This window comes from Buteo buteo, chromosome 12 (assembly GCF_964188355.1).
Source record: "Buteo buteo chromosome 12, bButBut1.hap1.1, whole genome shotgun sequence".
Taxonomy (NCBI): domain Eukaryota; kingdom Metazoa; phylum Chordata; class Aves; order Accipitriformes; family Accipitridae; genus Buteo; species Buteo buteo.
Window position 1 is genome coordinate 10,418,413 of NC_134182.1, and position 18,581 is coordinate 10,436,993.

At 40.3% G+C, this 18,581-nt stretch overlaps 1 protein-coding gene across 12 annotated transcripts in view; it reads left to right on the forward strand.

Moving 5' to 3' along the window:
- Positions 1-18,581, forward strand: part of ESRRG (estrogen related receptor gamma) — a 386,503-nt gene that overhangs the window by 143,693 nt on the left and 224,229 nt on the right. For 5 of the 12 annotated variants that reach the window (XM_075042629.1, XM_075042630.1, XM_075042625.1 and 2 more), the window contains one exon: positions 7,416-7,474. The exons of 5 other annotated variants lie outside the window; for them this stretch is intronic. Coding sequence is in view for 1 of the 7 variants with exons in the window: in XM_075042625.1 (XP_074898726.1) it covers positions 7,416-7,474 (59 nt within the window). In the remaining 6 variants the exon portion in view is untranslated. Of the gene's footprint in view, positions 1-7,415; positions 7,475-7,553; positions 7,570-15,263; positions 15,276-18,581 lie in introns of those variants that run through there. 2 more of the 12 variants (XM_075042628.1, XM_075042639.1) reach the window with 2 other exon arrangements.

An 18,581-nucleotide genomic window follows, 5' to 3' on the forward strand; every position in this document is an offset into this window, starting at 1 on the left:
TTCAGACCTGGTATAAACAGAATCACTTTTCCTGAAGTGAGTGAAGCTGTATCTGCTTCTGGCAAACTGAAGTTTAGCTCGGAGACTTCCAGATAAGTACTAGTCTCACAACTCAGCTCATTCAACAATGATACAAAGCTCTTTTCATAAAAGAGAAATATAAAGCAATATAGGTAAGTCTATAATTACTTTGGCCACAGAACAAACATATTGTTTCTTCCTGCTTGGAAGGGCCTAACCTTCTGTAGGGAGAGTAGGATCTGTGATATCTCTGGTGTTGATAGTGTTCTTACAGCAACGGCGTTTTCCAGCAAGCTTTGTACTAGCATAAGATGCTTCTGTTATTCCACTGTATGGAAGGGAAAGGAAACCTTTTGTAGCTTGTGGCGATGCCTTCCTGGGCAATTGATTTTAAACCCAGAGAGTGTATCTCAGGGTGTTTTGCTGTATGGAGTTGCATTGGAAGTGCGTCACTTCCAATCTGTTTAATTGGAGTCTTGGGTGACACTTCTCTGCTGCCTTATCCCTGGGTAGAAAGCTGATCTGCGTTTTAGCTTTAAGTACACCACAAGGTTGGAAAGTAAAGTTGAGTTTGCAGTGAAGCAGATATATTGGCTTCCCATGCTTTGAAGACAAATGGAGTCTCATCCATCGCTGCTATACCAGTATGCTGGTGCTGTTTCAGGCTGCTTTGGGTTAGGATTTCAGTTTGCCCTTCCTTCCTAATGGGGTCCCTTGGTGGAGAATGCCATCCAAGCACAGGATGGATGAGATGCCCTAAGGACCTGTATCAGGCTTGCCTTTTAAGCAGTGCCTTGCTGAACTGTGAACTGGGCTTTTCTGGGAGTGCTGCGTGAGGATATGAATTCAACTTTGAGACAAAAAAAGGGGAACAAATACCACATACAGCAGCATGTGTCAGACTGAAAGCACGCAGTATTCGGCAGCAGTATTAATATGGATCTAAAATGATTTTCGTGTGGTGTCCTAAGTATTTCCCAGGGGCTCCTTTCTTTGTTCTAACTCCCTGTGGAAGGGGCAGAGAAAAATGGCTGGTGTGTTTGCTTCGGCCACTGTCAGCGACAGGCTCGCAGCAGAATTAATTCTGTCCTCTCTAATGACCGTCAGTTACCTCATTGCCAGGGAAATGGCCCCCTCCACCTGCAGGATCATAGCAACTCAGTTTTGTTACGCAGGACAACATGCTTCTCTCCTGAAGGCTGACCGCAAAGGCTGAAGTGTTTCTGCTGGCCTGTATGGCCAAGCGGCGCAGGTTTCTCTGTTCGGTAACAGCTACCTGTCCCAGGGTAGGCTATGTATCCACAGATTGTGTGTCCACTGCTTGGCATGTTACTGTTTTGGTTTTTCTCTGAAAAGTAAACCCTGTGTTTCCTTCACATTGGGGGAAAAAAAGATTTTAAAAAGTGGGCAGGATGAAACAAACCCGCGTGTTGTATCCATCATGATCATAACTGCACCTGGGCTTCTCGGTTCCCTGGGAAGATGTGTTTGCAAGACCAGGTGAATGTGTATAAATACTGAATGTTTTTTGCATTGGGATGCATGGTTTTGGGGGGTTGGACTCCTGCTTGTATTCGTGACTCCACCTTTCACAGAGGCCCAAGTGCGCAAAATGCAAATACTTTTCAAGGCAATATTGATTAATTCAGCAAATTCAGTCCATCCTACACAGCGGTGTAAAACAAATGCCCTGTTTCTATTTCCCAAACTTGCACTCACTACAAACTTTACCCATGTAATTAGTTGGATGCTGTTAAAAATGTAGGACAAAAGTGTCCTATAAGGGAGTGCTAGTCAGCGTATTTTGATGTGTTGTGAGTGATAGCTCACACGTACTTGGGTGTGAAGCTGAGCAAGAGTGTTTTAATGGTTGATTTGGGTTTCAGTGTTGAGCCCAGCTGTTCCTTGAAACACTCGGTACAGTACAGTAATTTAGAGTGTAATGGTCTCGTATAAGGAGACAGATGTGAATCACAGGTGAACTACTTCTGAGTGATGACAAGGGTGTGAGCACTCTCCCTGCCCTTGTCTTTCCCTTCCCAGTTTCTTTCTCCCATATATATTTTTTTCTTTTTTTTTTTCCTTTCTTCCCACCACCTCTTTGCAACACAGGTAGGCACATTCCAGTGTGACTCTGATGAGCCTGCTATGTACTGGTTAATCTGTTTCTCGTGTTTGATTTCAATATCATTTTTCACCTTGCCTACCCTAAGAAACCCATACCGCCTCAAGTAGCTTTGAACGTACCAATAAGTGTATGTTATGGAGTGAGAAGTGAAACGGAGAATGTGTCTTCACCCAAGATCTGGAAGTAGTAGGAAATGACCTCTTAAACTTCTTTTGCTTTTTAGATCTTTAAGCCCTAAGCCACCCTAAATCTACTGTCCCTATAAAAAGCTGCATTTTAAAAGGTTTTAGGAGGCTTGCTGACCTTGCAACCTACTTTGTAAGGAGTCTGCACCCACAGCTATTAAACAAAATTAATTTCAGCACTTTTAAATTGTTAATCTTGCAAAAGACAACTTGCTTGCTCTCCAGTGATCCCACAGGTCATCATTCTGTGAGCTGCAAGCCATCACCAGGGTTCATGGCTCTGAACATCATCAGTCTGCTTGTGGTCTCCCAAATGCCTTGCAAAATTAATTCCTCTGCCCTCCACTTTTCCTCCCCAGCAGCTCTTTGAGATCTGGGCGCTTGGTGAGCTCTGTGTGTAGAGCAGCTATTCACCAGTAGCCACGCCACAGATTATTCTCATTTAAGGTTACACTATCCTAAATCAGTGCTTCCAATCCTCAACTCACGGTAATGAACTTTGGGCAGCAGGACATGAATTCAGGTAGGAAATGACAGTTTTAGTCTTTGGAGTGTTAGGGTTTCTATTGAAAGGGCGACGTCTCTTGTAAGTTAAGCTTTTCAGTACCTGTGGGGCAGATGCTTTACCAGGTACTAATTTATTTTGAATCATCTTAAGTGTATTTTTTCTGCCTGGCCATGAAACTTGGAAATGTTGCCTTTTTTCCTCCAGGTAGCGATATGTATGAGTGCACTGGGGGTGGGGGAGAAAGTCTGTGCTGTATCTGGTATTATCATGCCTGGTTGTCCCTGCTCCTTCCACCTCTTTTGTCTCTGCCACTCAAGCCAATTTCAGCCATCCGCTGACTCTCATTTGGGATAATAGCCTCTCTTTTTACTGTTGTCTTGTCATGTTTGATTCGGCAGCACAAGGGTTTTAAATTAGCCAAAACGTTTGCATGCTGGGCTTACTCCGCTGCCACTACCAGTTGTAGAGCTACTAAACCACTTGATGCTGAAATTGATGATTGCTCGGAAGGAATAAGAAATTGTTGGTGGCTACCGGGAAGATTCATTCACGCCGAGCCCCTTTTAAGAAATCTAGGGGGGAGGGAGAGAGAGATTTCCTTCATTTTCCTGCTGCCTGGCTGGTGGTTGCATTGTGCTTGTGCCAGGTTCCTGCTGAGTGATTACAGCCTTGCTAGGCTGCGTAGTTCCTGTGATTTCAACATAAAAACAGAAGAAGAAAAATACAGAGGGAAGGGGGGGGGGGATAAAGCTCCAAAGACTTGCAGTTCAATTCAGTAACGTAGAATTGTGATGTTTTAACTCACTGTGCACTTTTTCTTTTGTTTTGGTTTTGTTTTGGGGGGTTTTTTTGGTTGGTTTGGTTTTTTTCCAATCTAATTTAACCCCTCCTGGCTAGAAGTTTACTTATTAGAAGTTTTACCCAGTAGAATACTCTCTGTATCGGCCTGAGTTGGTGATGCTAAACCACAGCTGGGTTGTAAGCAGTTTTTAATATTCTCTGGGTTAAAAATGACCTATCATTAATGGAATCTTGGATCACCAAGAAACTACAAAACTTCTAATAACACACACACACCCCCAAATGCCTTTTACTTGTTTATGTTAGTGTTTAAAGATATGGAGGGCCAGAATTTATAAGGGAAAAGAAGTTGACAGTGCTTGAGAAACTGTACAAAGAGAAAACAAATGAAGCTGTAGAATTAAATGTGAATGACTAGGGTTGGACGAGGGATATAATTATATTTCAGAACTATATACAATCACATATGCAAAGTGAGAGAAACAGCTTTTATTTCCATTGAGTGGATTTGGTTTCTTCTCGAAGAGAGAGTATGTTTTAGTGCTTTGCCTTTTTTTTTTTTTTTTTTAATATTCTAGCACTAGCTTCTGAGTTACAGTGATGATAGGTAGTGAAATGGTCAGAAAAGGTCAGTAAGAGACCCATGTACAATGGCTCAGGGTTTCCAAGTCCAAAGACAAACACTATCTAACAGAAAACAGTAGCAACTGTGATTTCAAAACCAACCAACCAACCCTCTATTAGCTATAAATGCAAGTTCCCAGACAGTTAGAAGCATGGCTTCAGATATATAATTCATTATACAGTGTCACAAACAAGACCCTAAATATAACACATGTGGGAATATGATTGCACAGCATCCAAGCCAAGAAAGATGTTCTCATTTGATCTAATATTGCTAACATTATTATCAGTAATGTTCTAGAACTTTTTTCCTGATTACTAAGCCACATGTTCTCTTGCATAAGATACCCTTTTTTATGCTAAAAAAAAAAAAAAAAAAAATCTTGTAAATTTGAAGGTGTTGGCATCCAACTTTATTTCTCTCTTGTACGTAATAAATCGTGAAGAAATCATGTGAATGACTAAAGCTCTAAAAATACAAATCTAACTAAGAGCCTGAATCTCTGGGGCCTGGCAGTGGCATGCTGTTGTGCAAGTCTAGCTCTAAGAGCTCCTGTCTGTGCCAATTAACAGGAGATTGGAAAGCCAGGCGACCATGATGGGTTTAGTCCTGTTATCTGTCTCTAACTGCTGCACTGTTCAGAATTGCTGATTTCTCTGCAAAATCATGACAGATGTATTACAGGAAAATGTATTGGTCGAGTAGCTAGTGAGAGAGTTAATGCAAGGGATAATAAGTAGCTAAGGCTATGTCCTCCAGCAGACTTTGATGTGGTTTGATAATATATGGGATGGGTCAATCTGCCCTATTAGCAAATGTAGCCAGTTTATGCTCTACATACAAACTAGAGATTTGATAAAGCACTAAATTAGTTTTCACAAGGTATTAGATGTTAGATACTTAATGGGATCATCATGCTTTTGCTACACTTGGTTAAGATGTGTTCTGTAACAGAAGCATGCGGCAGCATGACATTTCACCAGGAAAGGAAGCGTGTCTTGTGACTGAATCACGAGTCTGGGAATTATAATGTCCAGGCATTGCTTGGCTTCCCAATTACTGTCTGTCTGATTTACCAGAGAGGTTTCTCTTTTCACATCTGCAGAATGGGACTGTGTCCTTCCCTTTCCTCTTTGTCCCCTTGTGAAGCTTAAGCGACCAATGCTTGTAAAGTGTTGGGGTTTTTCTTTTTTATTCTTGGATGCAAAGGGTGCAAGTAATCATAATTCTGTAAAGCTTTGGTGGCACGAGACTAATACTATCCCACTCAGTAGATGCTGGGAAATTCCCTACACTTAACAGCAGAGAATTTACAGGGTCAAGCAAATTTTAGTAAGAAACCTTACTAGAGTGTGAAAGGAGAAGCTCAGGGTTTTGATGTGGTGCTCCACAGCCGTGCTCTGCATTCACTCTGTGCCAGTGTTCAACTCGTATTTAAAAGGTGAAGTAAAGCCAATAGTTCAGTGAAGCTAGTAACACTTTTGTACAGCCAAAAATCCATTGGTAAGATACATCACACGAGGGCAACATCCTTGCCTTCACACATTTGCACCCATTCTACCAGCTGGGAATGTAGGTGAAGGTGGTGACCTTCCCTGGGCCACATGGCAAGTCAGTCCCTGAAAGAGGTCCTCGCTCTGAGCATTCCCCTTATGCGAGCTGATGTTTCGTCCACTAAAGCAGGCTGCTGCTTTGGTTAGCTGGTAACACGTTTATAAGCTTGTGTCTTCACCATCAAAGAAAGGGCTGTAAAATGACTTTTTTTTTTTAAGTTCTGTGTCTTTTGTCTTGTTAAATAAAAATCTAAAACTGCTGACAGCAGTGTATGCCCACAGCTACCTTCAGAAAACTATGCTTTAAAACCCATTAAGCGTTTTGTATTTATCACATGAATCTAAGTTTTGCTGATGTTATTTTTCCCTGTGTTTACAGATACTGTTCTTAATTACATTTGAAATGCATCATTTTACTTTCTCTAACGTCTTAACTAGTTATGCAAGTAGCCGGTCCAGAATGACCACTGCCAGGCTTTGCGCTTCTCCGAGCGCTAGGGAGACTTTCCTACCTTTTCGTGAAATGCAGCGAGTGTCATATATAAAACAATCCCGTTTGAAAGGATAGAAGCCACATCCCAATATAGATCACAGTGGAAAATGACTCAAAATTACATGACAGCTTCTCCCCATTTACCCCCCCCTCCCTCCTTCCCTTTTCTTGTTTCCCAGTCAGGCTGTGGTAAGAAATGCGTCGTGTATTGTGACATTTTAGTTTACTGTTACTAATAATGCCTTTCCATCTTTCATTAGCGTGTTATTTATAGGATGGCAAAAGGGCATCGGTACCGCTCAGCCTCTGAGGTGGCGCTGCCGGTGTCCCAAGGACTGAAATGTTTTTTAAGAGCGCTGGGCCGCACCTTGGCCTTGGCCGCAGGCTCGCCTAGCTCCGGCAGAAGCCCCGTGCCACGCTCTGGGCTGAAACCCCGCGCTTTAAAACCTGCGGAGGCCAGCGTGGACTTTGGCTCCTTGTATAAATGAGAAGACTTTGCCTTGTAACTCCTCCTGAGGCTGCACCTGATGAGCCGCTCGGAGCTGGAGGGCTGCGTTTCCCCTAATAAATTCCTTTTTGTGAACCCACTTGTTAGTCAAGCGTTGTGCACACTAACTACAGCGAGGGCCCTGTGTCTTGGGCATAAATTACTCTCGCGTGGCACTGTCTCCGAGCAGCCCCCCAGTTATGGATTACTTTGTTCTCGACTTGACAGGAACATAATTAGAACTGTTGATGAAATCTACCAAATTGTTCCTCCGTGGCCTCAATGGTCAGGAAATTTGGCTGAGTCGTATTTGTCACCGACGTAAAGGCTCTAAACACTTCATATTAACTATGTTATTAATGTGCCCTCTAATCTGTCCGTGAATTGGTAACACTTGGAGTGAGCTTGTGCTCTAATAGCACCTTGTGATGAATACATTGTAATGCTGTTAAAAAGTTTCTGGAGGGTGGGGGGAAAAAAACCCCAACTTAATAAAAAGTGAACATTTCTAGGTTGTTTCATTTCTCTGTATGTACATTTTTATGTTATAGAGTTTTGTTTTGTTTAATTGGAGATTTAGGCTTTACATTGACAGACCGTTTTCTGTTCTATAGGATTTGCTGACATTTGGGCTGTTTCATTGCCAGAGGAGGCTTTGTGTGTCCCAAAGGAAGTGAGTGATCTGGCCATAACAAATCCTGCCAAAATATTTTAACACCGTTACGATTTTCTAATGCAATGCATAGTGAATGTGACTAAAAAAGGATGGTGAGTCCACGAAGGGGGTTCGCTCCCTCTCCTCTGCGATTTGTCTGGTGGAACGAGCACCCAGGAGCTGCCGGGGGTGGTGGGAGACTGCAGCCAGCAGTGGGGGGGGTGTTTGCCTCCTGAAGCATATCGCTTCAGACACACAATGGCTCACGCTTAATCTTTAAGCTAAGCTTTCAAATTTTGGCCCTGCTCTTGAACTTTCCAAGAGTCCAGGGTGATCAGAGGTGGCGTTTTAGTTATGTTAAATACATGCATTTTGGCTGCTGTAAATGTTCGGTAAGTTAAAACAAGGAAACACATGTTGGACACTTACAGATGAGAGAGAGATTAGTGGCTGAAGGTCCTAGAAGTTGACAAGCTGCTTTTTTGGATAAAACAAACTCTTGCCTTCAAAACAAAGGGCTATCTCGTGCTTCAGTGTGGTTTTGAAGAACACTAAGGTGGCTCTTAACTCTATAAGCAGCCATGCTTAGGTAAAGTGTTAGAACACAAAAATATGAGTTTTTCACATGTAGCATTCAGGGGATGAAGACAATTCTGACAACCTGATGTTTAGCGTAGAGCTGGAAGTATGGGAAAACAATGATTTAGACCCCTGAGCTATTCTCTAAAGTAGCAGGTAAATTAGCTGCTGTTTTTCTAATACCTTGGTGATTTGCTTAGATTAACTTTAACACCACCCACTCACCCCCACCCCCAAAAACCCCAAACTATGGCTAAAGTTAGTATTTAGTAAACAATTTAAAACCTAAAACCAGCAAGCAGTTAAAAATGTGCTGACTGCTTAATATCAGCCATCATCTCTTGTGCCCAACATACACCATGTTGGATTACTCTGGCAATCAGCTTCTCTACCAGGGTAAACTCATGTTTCTTTGGTCATTTTACATTCACGTACTTAAGAATAAACAAAGTGGCTGACCATGTGTACCAGCAAGTTTTGCTGAAGGGAGGTAAGCTGACGAGAAGTAGAAAAGTTGAGCATGACCACAGCTTTGGAAGTTGTTCCACATGAGCAATTCCTTCCATTTCTGCTGAACGGTCCCAAACTTCTGACTGGGTCGAGCTATTTGCTGCTGACCTGTGTTGTCAGGTGCTCAGATGGACAGGCCTTTCACTGTTGATGGTGTTTCCCACTTGGATGTTTCTCTATTTGCTTGTCTTTGAATACTGAACAGAATTGCAAATTCTTATGCTCATCTCCTAAGCCCTTCTTCTGTTTTTGCTGGGCTCACTCAAACTGCCTCTTCCCTGTGGCAGCTGTACGTGTTATTTCCCAGGTCCCGCAGGCAACGATGCTGTTACCAACAGGAGGGAAGTGTTAGCCTGGGAGTTAGGACTTACTTTGAGATTTCATTTTATGATCTTGCTATTCGTAAATGAAATGGGAATCTAACTCTGCACCTTTCTCATGCAAATCAATCTATTTCTAGTAATGAGCAATTTAAGTTGTTTTTTTTTTAATATGTAGTTGCCATCTCTGGAAATCAGGATCAGAATTCAGGATGCTCAAATTAGGCGTTAGTGTGTACAGATACTCTGTTGATGACTCTATTATTAGAATAAAGTAGACCAGTACTTTCCCTGGGTCTGTTTCTTTTCACTGCTTTTGTCTCTTCTTCTCTCTCAGTTCATCTTGTATAAGCTTTTCTTCTGTTCTTTAATTTCACCCTTTAATTCATTTCTGCCAAAGCCATGGGATCTTGAGGGGCTTTCTAAATAATTAGATCTTGTTACTTACTTGCAGTGTGTTCAAAACTGAATTACATTTCCTTTTGTCATAGTCTTGTTTTATCACTATTCTAAAATGGGACATTATTTTGGGGTATTCTTACCCCAAACCATGCTTTTGCTGTCCTGGCTGTACTTCATCTTTCTAAAATGCATTTGCTACTGAATAATTTTCTTTAAGTGAATGAGTATTGTATTATCCTTGAATGTTACTAGTTTTCTGGGCTTGTTTTTTTATTTAAGTTTCGAGTGGGAACATCATGATATGCGTGCTGTACATACAGATCTAACTTGTGTCATTCAGTAAACCAAAATGCATCATGAGCAGAGCTTAATCCTGATTTCACTTTTGTTTAAGACTAGGAAGTAAAATTAATTCTGTAGAAACCAAGGCACTTACTCAAGGGGGAGGTGAAGAATGGGGATTTAATATCAGAATCGGGCCCTGGAATATTAATTTGATAAAACTGTATGATCTTAGTGTCAGCAGTGGAGAGCATATGCTAGTAGACACTCATGTTTGAAATCAGGCTTCATAGTTAATTATTCTAAGAAATAGACTTATCACTTCATAAACTCTAGGAAAGACTGTTTTCTTTTCCAAACGTTTAAATTATTCAGCCGTTTTATACATTAAAACCCAATTATAACTTACAGGGCATTTCAAAGAATTTTCAAAGCTATTTCTTTTAGGAACTGTATGTAGACTGAGGCCTTAGCATGGAGTAGTTCATATTCTCAACTGCATTTATGAGGTTTTTTCCTAACAAAATAGGGTTTTAAGAATGTTCACTACCAGACTAGCAAGTACAAATCCTAAACAGCCAGTACCACTTTCAGAACATGCGATGTCCCCTAAAACTAGCAAACTGAAGTCCCAATGTGGCTAATGAGCCTCAGAATATAGCTTAAAAATACTTTATTTCCTTTCTCTACGATAGTAATGACCAGGTTAAAGTAAAGGTTTATTCTATCACCTTTCTTCTGCCACGTTACGCAGACTGCAAGTGAACACGTTCAGAGAGAAATAATCAAAATGCGCTGCAGGATTTTAAGGAATAAGATGTACCTGCTACTGAATGGAAAAGCTTGTTTTAAGCACCACCTTCTCGGTTCTCAGGGCCACCTTAATACTTGAGCTGGACTGGCACACATCAGTGGCATTCTTCTGAAAACTGCCTTTCCTCAAAATACATAAATCCGTACTGTTTCTCAGAGCATACAGCAAACGTGATTTGACAGAGTCCAGCTACGAAGTTGTATGTTACTTAACCCACATGAAATCATGACATTTCCCCCCAAAATACTGACCAAAGCTACAGAATTTCGAATTATTCATTTGGATGCTGATTTATCAGCAGAAGGGTATATGTGAATCAGATCACGTCAATCTAGGTCAGGAGTGTATTATAAGTAAGAAGACCTAAAAGACGCACATGACGCTTGCGCCGTTACAAGACTACTTACCAAAGGCTCCCTTTTCCTGACCATAGCAAGCTATTCCCACAGCATTATTCACCTGTTAGGAATTAATAGGACGGTGTTTGCTAAACCTTATATTCCTAAATCAAGGCTTAGCTACTTGTGGACAGCAAGGAATTAAAAAGGAGGTTCATAGAATGGAAAAATCCTACTTTAAAGGCCAAATAAGAGAAAGAATAAGATTTCAAAATCAGAAACTGCTTTCCAAATACTACTGTGGGCCCATGATCTCCTTATAGGAGAAAATAAAGCAGTTTGCTTTAACAAAAAGAAATAGAAGAGGGCTAGATAATTGCTCACTCTGTATCTTGCAGTAGAGCTGAAGTTGAGATGGTGCTTCTCCTCATGAAGGGACTGTATGAATGAAAGGTTGCAAAGATATTAGGATTTACTAAGTCACGTCATACTTGTCAATAGCTTCTCTTGCTAGATATTTAAAGTTCAAGTGCTTGTTTGCTTTAGTTAAGTGCTCTGAAGTGCTTTAAAAACCATTGGCCCATTTATATAAACAAATAGAGAAACTCACTGATAGTCTTCCCAGTCAGCGTGTGTTACCCAATATTTGGATATCCTTCCTTTGGTCTGAAAAAGCTTTACACTAGCAACTTCTAATACATGTAAGTCTTTGTTAATGGAATATTGTACTATATTATATTATTTGATCATAGACATTGCCTATGTTAAAACACAGTATCTCCATCACGCACAACCATGAGGAGATAAAGGGGAGTCAGTAGCTCAGACTTACTTATCCAGAACTTAGGTGTGACTTGAGAGGAAGAATAAGCTGGAGGCCTGATTTCCTTTTGGAATATTTGCAGTAGAAATTTGATACTTACACCTCTCCTATATTTTTCTTCTATCCGTTCAGCTGTGCTAACTCGGGAATCTCTTTTCGTGCTGGGAGTCAGGCAACCACATTTAAACACATTCTCAAACCATGGCAAAATCCTGTTCACGTGTGTATGACTGCTCACAGAAAGAAAGGAAACTGCCAACGCTGATAGGTAGTGAAGGTGAACGTTGGGATGGTATTTACATGCTTCTCCACAGTGTTCCCAACCCGTCAGTGTTGTAGTGCTTCCCTACCCGCCGTCCTCGTGGTAACAGCTGTACCATCACAACATTGCTCTTCTGGAGTGTCCTTTAATCTAATGATACTGTTGTGATACCGAAAGCCTAAGAATGTCATAAAATTATATCTTGAAAGTTATCCTCTTTCATATGTATAAAGAAATCAGCATTGTTTGGAGGAATCACTGGACATACCTTATCCAGTAAGGTCAAGGCAGTTAGCTCCAGAAGAAACAGTAAACTGAATACCATCAGCAACTACCCCCCAAAATGCAACATAATGTGAGCAATAGGGATGTAGATTAAAATGGGATCCTTCATCAAAAAAAAAAAAAAAAAAAAGAGGTTTGTCCTAATAATTTTGATTTGCATGTGTTTTCTTTTTACCTACCTCATGTACTGTCTGTGAGATTCAGAGGGTATCATAAGCAGGTGGATTTAGAGCTGTTGCTAATTTAAACTGCATTTAATAAAGCACAAGTTTGAGAGATCTTACAAATCAGTGAATGTGGCATAGTTTGAAGATTGCTTTTGTCAAGTTTGATTAGCTCAAAGAGAAACCTTTTCTAAATATTGGTTGTGAGATTAATCAGGCAATGTAAGACCTTGAATTATTCCTCATCACAGGAAAACAATGTAATATATTATCTCATTTGATGACCAGGAAAATGTAACTTTTGAGGATTTAAAATTTGTGTTTTAAAGATTGGACCCAAGGAAAAACTTTCAGACTGTTCTTTTTTTAAAATGACTTTTAATTTTCCGTATTGTACTTCACTTTCTATAACATATTCCCATATTACAAGCTGATAGTACCAACATCATTATGTTGAAGGATGTTCTCATTATTGACTCCATTCTCAATTAATTATAAGTTTGTCATGTTTTAATGAGTAGGATTAAACTTTCATATTCCAAATATATGTCTCACGTTGCTTGCTTGGAAACTTTCTAAAGAAGGTGGTCAAACCATTTCTCTGAATTAGTGCGAGGAAACAAAATGTTCCTTGTGCACGTTAAAAAGCATTTATATTTACAAACACTTGTAGAAAAGCTTTAGTAGCCGTGTGCTTTGGAACAAAGTTTTGAAATTTGGTCAAAAGCTTTCCTGTTCTTTTCTAGCCTTCTCTGTCACAAACAGTTGCTGTCTTTGCTGAAACAAAGACTCATATAGACATGTGTTATGTCCTGTAAAATACAGGATAGCAGAAGGGAGAGTAGCACTAATGTATTTTAGGCATACCCTAATTTTCACTGGGTGCTCTTTATTCCTCTCTGATAAATCCTTGCCTCCTTCTTTAGCCTTCCCCCCCCCCCAAATGAAATGGTACTTTGTACTTAATTGCCCTGTCTTTTAAAACGGTGGTATGTTTGCAACAAAGCTGCTGCCACCTGTGCCTTTCAGATTCAGATCTGGTCCAGTGCAGCTCTGCAGGGCATCTATCAGGCTTTCTCTCCAAAGTTCAGCCTGCATTAATAGACCCTGTTTATTCATCATATTTTCTAGCAGAAGTTTGATGTTCATTTGTCTTTTATTTCCTTATACAACTTAACACAACTTTCTCACTAGTACAGATCAAATCCTTTCTAAGAATGCCAGCAAAATATACAAACAGGATGGATGTACTCTAGCCCTGTTGTTGCCAGACTGTTCCTGCTGGTTTCAGTATGGTTATGGTTTTTTTTTCCCCCCAATCTATCGATAATTATTAGGTATCTGTAAGCAATAACCACCGATAAGTTTGGACTCTGTGTTAGTAGATGGGCACCACAATATGGGCAGGTACTGGTGTCACAGCTGCATAAATCACAGCAGGTTCCTACCAAACAAAAGCAGGTTCCATACCAAAAAGAAAATCTTTTCATTAAATGTGTTTTACATTGCTTGTTTAGTCTCTATCGAATTAAAACAGTAACATTGCAATTTGAATTGCAATGTTAATTGATATCATAGTTTGGCTAATAACACATGAGCATGATTTGAAGGGGGCTGGATCAGCATGTTCGTCACCAGGTAGAAACCCAAAGTCCTGGTAAATGCTCGGCAGCAATCTACACCCTGGGCCATTTCTCATGAGACCTGTTACTACAAATAGGATGTAGCTACATTTAGGTATTCAGGTTTCGACAGGATGTGGCTGCTCTTTCTCACTTACCAGATGGCTTTCCATGTAGCATCACCTGTCCTAGTGCTCCTTCGCCTCACTGAGTTGTGACAAGAACTGTCGTGATGGTTGTGAAAGCTGCTTTCTGCACGTGGCCATCGTAACTATCGCATGTAGGCACCTTTATTTAGCAAGTCCACGTGCATATTACTGTTGCAAATGTCCTGTGTTTGGATACATTCTTTTTATATCCTCATTTTATATCACGTGTCTGTGGTGTTGATATTCTGCAGCCTAATCAGAGAGTTAAACCTGTGTAAAACCTGCTTGATCTCAAGATCAGGCTTTGTATGTCTGTATGATAGGGTATGAATTTCTTCATGCTCCCATTTGGAAGAACATCTGTAACTCAGTTGTAGCTTTGCACTACTTGAAAGTAATTCAGTAAAATCATGCATGGCAATGGAAGTTTTATACTACACCTCCCCATCACCCATCCTCACGCACGTTTTCTACATGTATCATTATTATCATCAGCATCTGTCTTTTGAGTGATGATTTACTTGTCTTTAGGTCTCTGTCCCTTTATACAATACTACATCTAAAATTACATCTGTCTGGAGAGCAAGGCATGATCTCAAAGATTTAATACTGGTTTCAAAATTTTATTGCCAATAACTAAATGAGAAATTGCTTTAAATTAACAGTAATTATTTAGAATGAAGTAGGAAAGAGTTAAAAAAAATTTTAAAGAAAAAAATCCCTTTCCCAGGATAACTGGGAAAAGCCGTTGCAGGAGGTTTCAGTGGTATGAATAAATGTATTTCTTTTAACACTTTTGTTGTTTAAAATGCTATTGTTTCATCTGAGGTGTGAGAGGATGTGCTAACCTTGTCAATGTGGGTGCAGTAGAGCAGAAATGATAACTGTATATACTTTTTTTTAACAAAAATACGGAGTGAGGGGGGGGGGGGGGAGAGAGAGACAACTTATTTAAATCCTGAATACAGTCAGACCTCATATGCATTGTTAAAAAAAAGCCCTAAAGAATTGCATATGGATTAGGGGGATGAATATTCTATTATTTCAGTCTGTTCTGCTGATCTTCTTATTGTGACTTTGCGCTTCAGAAATCTGCCAGGAATTTGGCTTTGCTGTACTAGGCAGTAATTTTAAATGTGTATCAAGCACTTGATAGTGTATGATTTGCGTGCTGTTGCATTCCCATTCCCTAAATTTTCCACCAATTTATTACTTTTTTCATACTGTTTTAATATTTCAGGATGATGAATATATACAGCATCATTAAAGGTAAATAAAAAATGCATGAAATTAAAAAATGGAATATTAGATGTTTCTTTGCTGTAATCCCTAGGTCCAATAGGAATGAAATGTCTCTGTTCTGTCAAGTAATCCCTAAACATGATTAGGGACCTTGTAGTTTCCACATAGCCCACATAATATTTGTATCATATAAGCCTATTTATGTAAGGTTTGAGTAAAGGTTGTTATTAGAAGACCTATAAACCTATTTTACAATTCAAAAAGATATGCTGCCTCTTAATCTCTCTACTTTTATTATTTTGCTGGAGATGGCAATACGTCCTTAATTCATTTTTCAGAATTCTGTTACATCTTTTGGGTACTTATATCATGCATTAACGACCCCAATGAAATGTATTTTTAAGACAGAGGACTGAGTTCAACAGTTCATCTACTTGTGTAGCTTCTCCTTAAATCCGCGTTGGAAGGGACGTGCACCTCTTTCTAGGTCTCTTCTTCGACATCCAGGTTTAATCTGAACTGGGGGTCAGGAGATGTAGAGATTGTTTTTCTGATTTTGGGGAAGGGGAGATGGAAAGAGAGAGAGGGGATTAATTTTCTCTGTTTAAATCGTGTGATAATATATTATCAGTGATGTAGGTGCTTCTGGCAGCGTCACAGAAAGTTTTCAAAATCAGCTTTTGATTTGACAAGCCAATAGCAGAGTTTTAGGGAGAAAAAGCTAGAGAGAAGGAAAATGGGGAGAAGTTTTGAATGACAAAAGAATAAGACAGGAGAGATAGCTGTTTCCAGCTGTTTCTTGTGACGCAGTTGTGTTGGGGATGCAACAACCCAATGCTCCCCATTCCCTGCCTCAGCTGCTTGCCTGGGCAGCAGGGATGCTCGTAGTCCCATCTTGTATGTTGTTAGGCTGAACACATTAATGTTCAGAGGTATTCAAGTTCCGTGGTAACACAGGGAAGCTCAATAAATAAATAAGAACAGTAAATTATAACTTCTATGGTTTGAGCAGACATTCACTAAGAAAATATTTTCAAATGATAGCAGGGGTCAGCTGTGGCAATTCTGCACTTTCCATAAGGAAATTTGAGATTATATTAACCTTGGGATATCTACTCAAAAAACCCTGTGGAAATACACCTGTATTGCTTCCACACTGTATTGAAATTTTACTTTTATTTCATTTTCTGCAGTTAGGGTGGCATTTGAGCAATAGCTTTATTCTTGTATTTATGAACCGAGAGAAGCAAAACTGCTCACTGCTGAGCCTAAGGATCCTCTTCCAGGAAAACTGAGATCAATAACTGTTATCAAGTCTTCATTTATAGGGAGTGTTAAATGACCACAAAGCCCTGATGTTCATCAATTAATGGGGTGCGCTTAAAACTGGGCTGTCTGCCCCCCCCGCAACCTACCACAGTCAGAACTTTTGATCTTTGCTATCATTTTAAACAGTCACTTTCAGTTATTACAATTTCTTTTTAACTAGAGATACTGTATTACAGTGGTGCCAGTAAGTTAAAGGTAAGCGATGTTTTCCCTTGCCAACCTCCTCCTTCCTGCTAGCAATGGAAGGTAGGAACAACGTGGTGATACCTGAGGCTCGTTTATGACCCAAAGCGGGGAATTACAATTATTATTGCAATTATTTTTGCGTGTTGGTACTCAGCAAGAAGGCAAGTGCGCACCCCAACCAGAGCAGAACAAACCCTGAAACCTGAAAATAAAAGCCTCACGCATAGAGGCATTTTCAGATGCCTTTATTCCCTCAGTTTAAGTGGAAAAGAGGGATTTGGAAAAGAGAAAGCTTAATTTAACAAAATAATATTATGCTTTTGATCCTTAAAATGAATGAATTATTTGGATACTTAGCAGTATAATGTCTTTGAATAATGCTGGTACTTAAGATAGAAAAAATGATATTGTGAATGTGCTATGTTTGCCTCTTATGATGTTTTTACCAATTTGGCATTTATGGGAAGCAATATCATTGTTGCAAAGTTTCCAAATTGCTTTTTACAGAAATCCACAGAAATTAAATCTCCTCCTTGTTATGAAAATGAAGTGATGCCTTGAGACATTGGTATATTAGCGCAAATCTGTGGAGACAATAAACCCGATTCTGCTTGCAGTTATTGTGCGTCCACTCTTAATTGTTCCAAGAAGATATGTTGGGTATCGGCTACTGCACGACAAAGTAAATAAGCGTGTGCTTAAGTATAGCATGTGAGCAGTAGCAGGGACGTCCCATAGGACCTCTTGTGCTTAAAGTTAAGCCCACGCCTGACCGCTTCTGTGGCGAAGAATTTAGCCCACAACATGGAGTAGTGTGTGACACAGGAATAATGGCAAACTATGTAAATTGTGAGTCTTCAGAGAGAACATCACAAATCAATTTCAAGCTCCAAGAAGATAACATGAATACAAATTGGCGTAGGCCACGTGAAGATTGCGGGAGATGGCGTACCGCGTGGTGCAGTGCAGAGTGGGCCCACTGTGGAGGTCTTCAGCAAAAGCCTGCTGGCGTTATTCCGGTTTCTATTTAGAGCAGCTTCAGGAAAGGCCACGCGTTTTATCTGAGAGGTGGGAAAATATAGTAGTACAGATTGTACTACCACCAAAAAAAAAAGACGTTTAGTAGAAACATGTTTTGAATCATAGCAACGCTGAGCTCTGGCTGAAGGCGCTAGGTGAGAACGGTGCCTGGCTGGCGAGCGTTTTGCTGGGTCCTCCCCAAAACCCTGTTCAGCCATAGCTGCTGACAAAGGTGGCGACTCGGGGAGTAACGCGTGCGTGTCTGAGGGAGTTCTGCCTCGTTAGTAAGAGTCGTCTAACATCCCAGCCCCTTTCTCTGTCCCCTCGGACTGCATGGCCCAATATGTATTGGAAGGGAACAGACACAGCATGGGTTGGAAGAGAGACCAGTTCATGGGCAGTCCAGGGGACTCGCATCTCTTCTAGGTAAGCCACTGTCTAATGGGGCATGATGCAGAATTATTTTAACTCAGAACCATAATGGGTCTTCATAGCTGAATTTAAACTACATCAAAGTGCTGTATGTGATCTGTTTAAATTCATTGACAGAATTAAAGCAAGACTAAGGCAAGTGCATGATTGATTTTTACAAATACAAATGAATCTAATAGATGGAGGAAGGCAAGATGGATCAAATTTTGAGACCTGGGAGCTGATTTACCTACATCAGATGTTTAATGGGATGCTTAATTTGATTGCTGCTCCAAAAACTACTCACAATAGTCAAGCCACTGACTAAATGTCTGTGTAATCAAGGCCTCTGCGTGCATCTACATCTTGATTTCCATGTACAAATAA